Genomic DNA, 8,315 nt, shown 5'->3' with positions numbered 1-8,315 from the left:
TGTTGATTCCTGATCCTTAGTATGTGACCTGTTTTTTTCTACGAGAAAATGTTTCAGATCTTCTCTTAACCCCTGATATTCTGTAATTTCATGATGTGCCTTCCACAAGTCTCTTTGCATTCATCATACTAGTCACTTTTTAATCTAGAGACTTGTGTATTTCAGTTCTGGGACTTCTCCTTGTGAGTTTTTCTTTTTTTAAAAGAATTTTCTTTTCCTTTGTTCTCTGTTTTTAAGCTCTTTTGTTCAATACAAGGCTTCCTGGATTGATCCTTTGACTTTCCTTTGCCTTTCTCTTTTTCTTTTTTTCTCTCTTTTAGTTCCTTTCATTTCAATTCATTATTCTTCTCTTGGAGTTTAAGTTTCCATTCTCATAGTTTTGACTTCCCAGAGCTTTCTTGTGTTTTCAGATGGTCCATTTCTCATGGCATCCTTGGAAGGGTGCCAAGCAAGGAGGACCCAGGTTGTATAGACGTGGCCTGGGCTTCTCACTGTGCCCTTCCCCTCTCCCCTGAGAGCTGCCTCTGAGGTCCTTCATGACTCCTCCAGTCTGGACTCTGGTGCTGCTGATGGGGGCTGCCTGGGGCCGGGGCCAAACACCTGCCCCTGTTTGGTAAGCTGGGCTCAGAGGGTCATAAGAAATCTGGGGTGGGCTGGGAATGGTGGCTCATGCCTGTAATCCTTGCAGTCTGGGAGGCTGAGCTGGATGAATCCGTTGAGCTCAGGAGTTCAAGACCAGCCTGAACAAGAGACCCTATCTCTACTAAAAATAGAAAAATCAGCTGGGCATTGTGGCAGGTGCCTATAGTCTCAACTACTCAGGAAGCTAAGAGGATTTCTTAAACTCAAGAGTTTGAGGTTGCTGTGAGCCATGGCACTCAATATAGCATGACAGAGGGACTGTCTAAAAAAAAGAAGAAAGAAAGAAAAGAAAAAAAAAACCTGGGAAGATTAGGGGCAGAGCTGGGGAGGTGAGTGGCAGGCTGGTGACAAAAGACAGGCCTCAGCGGGTGGGACAGGAAGGGGTTAATTGCACAGCCCCTGAGCCTGGGGTTGAGAAACAGGCAAGAACTGAAATCTGAGGAGAAATGAAACAGAGGAAGTACAAGGTTGGGGAGACAAACCTGGGACTGGAGAGAACAGAAAAGTGGGCCCCTTGGAAAATGTACAAAACCCAGGTTGATTCAGTTCATGAGAGACCTCAAGTAGGAGGCAGCAAGAAACGATGGATGGCTTGGTGTCCTGGAGCTTGTCTGGGGAGATTTGAGTAAGCAGAATTTGAACCAGAAAAGCAAGAGCTGCTGTTCTGGGCATCACACATTACCTGGGGAGGGGCAGTAGCTTCTCTGCGGCATTTGTGAAGTTAGGAGAGATGGGGGCATCTCTTTACTATCATTTATGTGCCACCCCCACCCACCTGGGAACTTAGAAGGTAAGCCTCGAGGGATTGTGACAAAAACCTCAACCCTTAGGGAGATACCCAGGGTATAAACACAGGGAACTGCTTCCTCCTGTGACATTCAATAGCTCACATGTGGCTCAGTGCCTGTAATACAGTAGTTATGGCACCAGCCACATACACCAAGGCTGGCAGATTGGAACCCAGTCAGGGCCTGCTAAACAACAACTGCAATTAAAAAAAATAACTGGGCGTTGTGACAGGTGCCTGTAGTCCCAGCTACTTGGGAGGCTGAGGCAAGAGTGCTTAAGCCCAAGAGTTTGAGGTTGCTGTGAGCTGTGATGCCATGGCACTCTACCCAGGGTGATGGCTGAGTCCTCTTTCAAAAAAAACAAACAGGGTTGGTGCCCGTGGCTCAGTGAGTAGGGCGCCGGCCACATACACCAAAGCTGGCAGGTTCCAGCCCAGCCCTGGCCTGCTAAACAACAATGACAACTGCAACCAAAAAACAGCCAGGTACTATGGCGGGCACCTGTAGTCCCAGCTACTGGGGAGGCTGAGGCAAGAGAATCACTTAGAACCAAGAGTTGGAGGTTGCTGTGAGCTGTGAGGCCAACAGCACTCTACCGAGGGTGACATAGTGAGACCCTGTCTCAACAAAACAAACAAAATAGCTCACGTGTCTAGGGTACAGGGTAGAGGGAACTAGTGGGGATGTAAGAACCTCAAGGGGGACCATTGTTAGGTAAGAACTCAGTTGAGAAGGCTGTGAGTGACCTTTTGGAAAACTTTTAAAAAGACAAGTAAAATCTATTTACCGTGTAAACATTGATAGGGTATAGACACAAAGAAAGGAACAATCGTGCTTAATAGTAAGTGACCACCCAGAAAGTTCACAGTCACTGAGCCTTATAATTCTTGGCAATGACAAGGGTTACATTTTTGCTTTCTCCAAACCACCCCGAAGGAGAGAGAAGACTCCAGACCGGACTCTGGTCGTTCACAGCTCTAGGGACAACAGTGAGTTGGAAGCCAGGAGGGCTCAGATCTCCTCTTCCCTCAGAACCTGTATCCGGGCACCAGAACACCAGTCCCTAGCCCAGGGGTGGCCACATGGAGTGCCCTCAGGTCACAGACCATGGCAACAACAAACATGCCGCCCAGACAAACCTGTCTGTCCAGCTGAATATAGCTGCAGACCTCGACCTCACTTATGACCCCTAACCTTGTCATTCTGTCATTCTGCTCACACCCCAGCCCTGAATTTCTCCTAAAAGAGTTTCTCTCTCAAATCTCCGTTCTGGACCCTAAATCTTAGTGGCACCCTTATCTAAGCTCAGCACCCTCCTCTAAATCCCGCTGACTTTCCGCTCCCAGTTTGGCTCTGGGGTGCTCTCTGCCTTCTGCCAAACCTCACAACGGTGCTTTCCTCTCAGACATTCTCACCCAGTGTGATTTTGAGGATGAGTCTAAACCCCTCTGTGACTGGTCTCAAGCGTCCGCAGATGATGGGGACTGGATTCGAGCCAACGGGTCCTCCCCCACTGGCACCACTGGGCCTCCAGGGGGGTACCCTGATGGAGGTGAGCAGACCAAGGAGAACCTTAGGCTTGGGGAGCACAGTGGGTGGGAGGTCACGGAGAAGTGGGCACATGCAAGTATGGAAGAAGGAGAAGAGAGGGAGTGGGACATGGAGCTGTGCTCTGAGAAGGGAAGGTGGAGCTTGGGACCAGCCCTGGGGATGGCAGGGCCTCACCAGCTTGGGCTCTGCCTCCCCAGAGGGCAACTACCTGCACATGGAATCGAACTCTTTCCGGCGGGGTGGAGTGGCCCGCCTGCGCAGTCCCTACCTATGGGTGCAAGGGCCCCTCTGTGTGCACTTTGCCTACCATATGTTCGGGCTGTCATGGGGAGCTCAGCTCCGACTGCTATTGGTCCCGGGTGCACACAGCAAGCACACTGGTGTCCTCTGGAAACAAAGGAACACACAGAGCCCCTCTTGGATGCCCACTACTGTCACTGTGCCCGCAGGATTCAGCTTGCCCAGCCGGGTGAGGTCAAGGGCAGATCTTGGGGCCCCAGTGGGAATCTGGGTATTGGGGGTCCTGGGAGGCAGTGGTGAGGAGGGGACATGGGAGCCGGGCCATCTGAAGTCAGGAAGGGAACCTTGAGCCAGACACAAAGTGACAGGAAGTCTGGCCAAGAAGCTTACAGGGTTGGGGGGGGTCCCCCTGTTGCCCTTCCACAGCTGATATTTGAGGGAACCAGGGGCAGCACTGCCTATCTGGACATCTCTCTGGATGCCCTCTCTATCCGCCGAGGCTCCTGCAATCGGGGTGAGTCCTTGCCCTTCCTCCTGTCCCTGCCCTTGCACAATTTCCCAGGGGGCAGAAGTGGCTCAGGGACCAGGACCCTGGTGGTCTCAGAATTGAGCCTGCTTGTGTCCTTCCACTGCCACCTGCACCCCCTTGATCCCTGAAGCAACCACACCTAAAAAGAGGTTCTCTTCTAGCATAGAGTTGGAATGATGCCTGTTCTAGAATCACCAAACACCTACATTTGCCCTTGGCTGTCCCTATTTTAGCACTGAATGTCCCTCAGTTCCATGTAAACCTGGATGTTGGGTCACCTGATCTGTTACCCCCACTATCACCATCCCAATACATCCAGAATTAGTCCTCTAAGCTGATGTGAGAGATTTTAGGGGAGCAAATTCAAGGGAAGGAAAATTCTAGAAGCTGGGTAAAAGGAATTCTTGCTTAACTGAGCACAAGGACTGGACTAAATCCTCCATGTACATGACTTAATTTACTATTTGATGAGGTGGGAGCTATTGTTTCCAATTTACAGATGAGGATACTGAGGCTTGGATAGGTTAAGTAACCTGTGCCAGGAACATAGCCAGTGGGCAGTGGGCTCATACCAAGCTGCAAAGCTACCATGGTACACAGTAAAACCCAGAACTCTGACTTCTAAACTGAGGTTACCTTTTTCTGAGCTACCTCCTTTCAGAAGTTACATAATCCCTTCCTTTCTTTTCTCTCAGTCTGTATCATGCAAACATGCAGCTTTGACACTCCAAATGACCTCTGTGGCTGGAGCTGGGTCCCAACTGCCTCTGGGGCCAAATGGATCCAGAAAAAGGGACCATCGGGGAAGCCAGGCATGGGGCCCAGTGATGACTTCTCTAACCCTGGCGGTGAGTAACAGCCAGGCTTCCATCCTTTGACTTATTGGGCTTTAGTAACTTCCATAAACCCTCCAATAACTGCCATGGCACAGTGTGGGACAAACCTTGACAGCCTCAAGCCTCTATCAGCTCAAGTTTCTGGAAAGAAGCAAACTCCAAGCACCCAGCAAAACCCCTTCCCCCAAGCTCTACCCAATACAATCTGCTCCTTACCTCTTTTCTCTGGTACCTTTTATTCTTCATTCATTCAAGAAATACTTAATGATCACCTGTGATGTGCCCAGTGGTGTCCTAAGCGTTTGAGATACATTAGTGTTCAGAACAGACAAAGAGTAGTGGGAGATAAGGGGGAGACAGTAATTGAAATAAAGAAGTAAATTATATAGTTATAAAGGGGGCAGTGCTATTGAAAGGGAACTGGATGTGCAATTGTAAATAGAGTGGTCAATTTTAAATATACAGGGTGGTCAAGGTAGGTCTCATTCAGGTTATATTTGAGAACAAACTTGAAGGGAATAAGAGAGTAAGGCATGAAACGGTTGCTGTGGGAAAGAACATTCCAGGCAGAACGGCCAGCCGCAAAGGCCTAGGGCCGGCTGGGGAAGGAGAGGCTTGGGTACACCAAGGCACCATGTGGTTGGGATGAAGAGGATGAGCTCAGACCAGTCATAGAAGGGGAAGCCTTAAAGGTCGCTTTCAGGACTATGGTTTTTATCCTTTGTGAATGGGAGCTTCTGTAGGACTTTGAGCAGAGGAGTGACTTGATCTGATGTACTTTAAAAAGATCACCTGGTTTTTGTGTTGAGAATCCACTTAGGGGAACCAGCAAGGGTAGATGCAGGAAGGCCTTTAGGAGGCCTACAACAATCCAGGTGACTCTCTTCTTTCCATTCACTTATATCCTTAGCTTCTTTCCACCACCTCCCTGTACCTTAGGCTGGGCTCTTCTTTTTACTGTTCACTTCTTCCTTTTCTCTCCCTGACAGCATTCACCTCCCCTCTCAATCTTCACACATCACCCACTTACAGCCCAAACAGAGCTAAGCATTGCCAGTCAAACATAGAGGACCCTACCTGATCCCTTATTTCCTTTCCGAGTTTCTATTTCTTCTTTCTTCTTTTTTCTTTCCTATTTCTCCTTTCTCAGTCAGTCCTCTTCTTCCTTTATCCCTTTCACATTTTCTCCATTCTTTTCCATCTCTCCCTTACCTACTCCATTAGTGTCCACCCCAACTCCGTGCTCTGCTTCCTGAAACCGCGCCCCCATCTGCCGTCAAGTCCACCTCCACATTCCCACAGCATTTAGCACCGTGTCCCAGGCCCAGTAAATGTTTTTAATTTTTTTCTCTCTCCCTTCCATTTTCCATCTTGATCGCTTCCTTATATATTTTAATCTTTTCCTTCTTTTTCTCCGATTTCTCTTCTTCCGTTTCTCCGATCTCTCCTTGCTTTACTTTCCCTTCCTTCTGTGTTTCCTTTCTTCCCTCTACTCTACCTCCAAGTCCCCTTCCTTGCCCCTCCGGGGCCCCACTTCCTCGCCTGGAATGGGGCGGGACCCAGAGCAAGTCGAGCACGAGTACGCAGGCGTACCCGCTCCCCACCAATTGGAGTAGGGGGGCTTACATCTTCTCCCGGCGACCAGTTACGTCATGGAGAGCAGTACAGGCTCATTGGCTGCCTGAGGGGGCGTAGGTTGTGTTGAGTGGGGAGCTGCGCGCGCTCTGCAGTGTTAGACCGGCCTTCTCCCACCGGCTTGTATGAATCAGCTTTGCCTAGTGGTTGGAGAAAAGGAGGAGGGTATGAGTTAGGATCTCTAAAGAGTTAGGACCCCAAGGGCAGAGTTTTCTGGCTGGTGCTTCAGGGTAGATGCCCGTGTTTCCTTTGGTGGCGCCAGGTCCTTACCTAGCCCAGGCATTTCTGGGAAACTTGAAGCCAGTTGTGACAAGGGTGTAGGCTAAGGTGACCAGACGTCCCACTTTTTAACAATTTGTCCCGCGTCCCGCGGCATTTTAAAAAAGCCTCGATTTTTGGAAAGAATGCACGACAAGCTAGGGAACATGGGAGAACAGGAAGGGAATATAGGGTTTTCGGCTGCCATGTGGCTATTTCTCCAGGATATGCGTTTTATATTATTTTTGTTAATTTTATAATGTTAAACTTTAATAATAACAAGTAATTGTTGAGAACTGATTATTGAGAACTGCTTATCAAAGTTTGCATTGTTGTCAGCCCCCCCCCCATGGTGTCCCGCTTTACCAATGTTAAAATCTGGTGAGCTTAGTGTAGGCCCATTTCAGTGCTGCTTTCAGTGCTTCCCAGCCTCCCTAGGGCCCTATTCTTGTTGGTGTACTCCCCTAATTCCAGCTACCCCATCTTCCTGGCCTTTTCTTTGTAGATGGCTACTACATGCTCCTGAGCCCAAAGAATGCAAGACCTATGCAGAAATCTGTCCTCCTGAGCCCTCTGAGCCATTCCTCCGGCTGTCTGAGTCTTTCCTTCCACTACACCCTCTGGGGCCAGTCTCCTGGTGCAGCCCTATACGTCTATGCTTCGGTCTTGGGTTAGAGTGGAGAATTCATGGGATTTACACTGATGTGGGCTCATCTCCCAGGGTGGGCTTGACAAGGAAATATGGGGTGTCCTTCAGAGTCTAGGGAAGTCTGGGATGTGTGTAAAATTGTTCCTTGAAGTGGAAATGGGGGCTGGGAGGGCTCTAGATTCTGGAAAAATAGATAAAGGTGCCAGGAGAGTGAGAGAAGGATGTACTTGGGGGAATATTCACCAAGTATACCCTCTGCTATTCATCTTTCTAGTATAGGTTTAAAGTCAGTTCCCAGTCCCCTTAAGCTCACTTCTCTCTCTGATTCCCTCTACTTCAGGCAGCATCCGGAAACACTCTCTCTTCTCGGGACAACCCAGACCCAAATGGGAGGCTGTTTCTGTCAATTACACGGAACAGGGACAGATACAGGTACAGAGGAGCAAGGTCAGGTCTTTGTACATAGTAGTCATGCCTGATGTTGAAATGGATTGACATTCTGGGTACAAGGAACAAGGGTCCTGGGTTCCTGGCTGGAGTAAAGTTGATCAGGGGACTAGGGGTTTGGGCTCTTGCTCACTCCCAGGCCACTCTCCCTCTCTCTTTAGTTCACTGTGGTGGGCGTGTTTGGAAAGATCCCAGAACCAGCTGTGGCGGTGGATGACATTAGCATCGCTCCTTGTGGGGGTGAGAGCAGCCCTGGGAGGCCTAGACCTTTGATAATTGGGATTGGACTGGTAGGGAGATGGAGAGTGTGGCCCAGCTTCTTCATGTTTCCCATTTTGATCTGCTAGAGAGCTTCCCTCGGTGTGACTTTGAAGATGAGGCCCATCCCTTCTGTGACTGGACCCAGACATCAAGGGATGGCGGACACTGGACCCAGGGACATAAAAATATACCCTTTCAAAGCATAGGCCCCTCAGATTTCCTTGGAGGTGAGGACGCCTCAAAACAATGTATTCCTGAATCTGCTCCTGGCTTGAGGGCTGGTTGGTGTGACTGATGGAAGAAGTTGTTGTAGGTGGTGAAGATCAGACAGCAGATGTTTTTTGGAAATCACCAAGGGCCAGAGCTGTGGAGATGGCAGAATAAAGTCAGTTGAGGATTCTCAGGGCTGTGGGGTCACTGAAGCCCCCAGAAAATTCAGGCATCTTACTTTATCGAGCCCAAGGCTTCAAAATCCATAA

General features: G+C 49.3%; 1 protein-coding gene across 1 annotated transcript in view; it reads left to right on the top strand.

The window, feature by feature from the left end:
* The first annotated feature begins 524 nt into the window (after positions 1-524).
* The window catches only part of ZAN (zonadhesin), a 42,283-nt gene continuing 34,492 nt past the window's right edge, over positions 525-8,315 (top strand). Inside the window, 10 exon segments of the mRNA XM_023518621.1 lie at positions 525-613; positions 2,367-2,419; positions 2,836-2,982; positions 3,179-3,450; positions 3,648-3,735; positions 4,446-4,598; positions 6,985-7,149; positions 7,469-7,560; positions 7,737-7,815; positions 7,923-8,063. Coding sequence (XP_023374389.1) covers positions 537-613; positions 2,367-2,419; positions 2,836-2,982; positions 3,179-3,450; positions 3,648-3,735; positions 4,446-4,598; positions 6,985-7,149; positions 7,469-7,560; positions 7,737-7,815; positions 7,923-8,063 — 1,267 coding nt within the window. The 5' untranslated portion in view covers positions 525-536.

The sequence above is a fragment of the Otolemur garnettii genome, unplaced genomic scaffold, assembly GCF_000181295.1.
Source record: "Otolemur garnettii isolate 467f Iridium unplaced genomic scaffold, OtoGar3 scaffold00142, whole genome shotgun sequence".
Classification (NCBI taxonomy): Eukaryota; Metazoa; Chordata; class Mammalia; order Primates; family Galagidae; genus Otolemur; species Otolemur garnettii.
The sequence above is the reverse complement of the archived record's forward strand: the minus strand, read 5'-3'. Positions and strand labels throughout refer to the sequence as shown.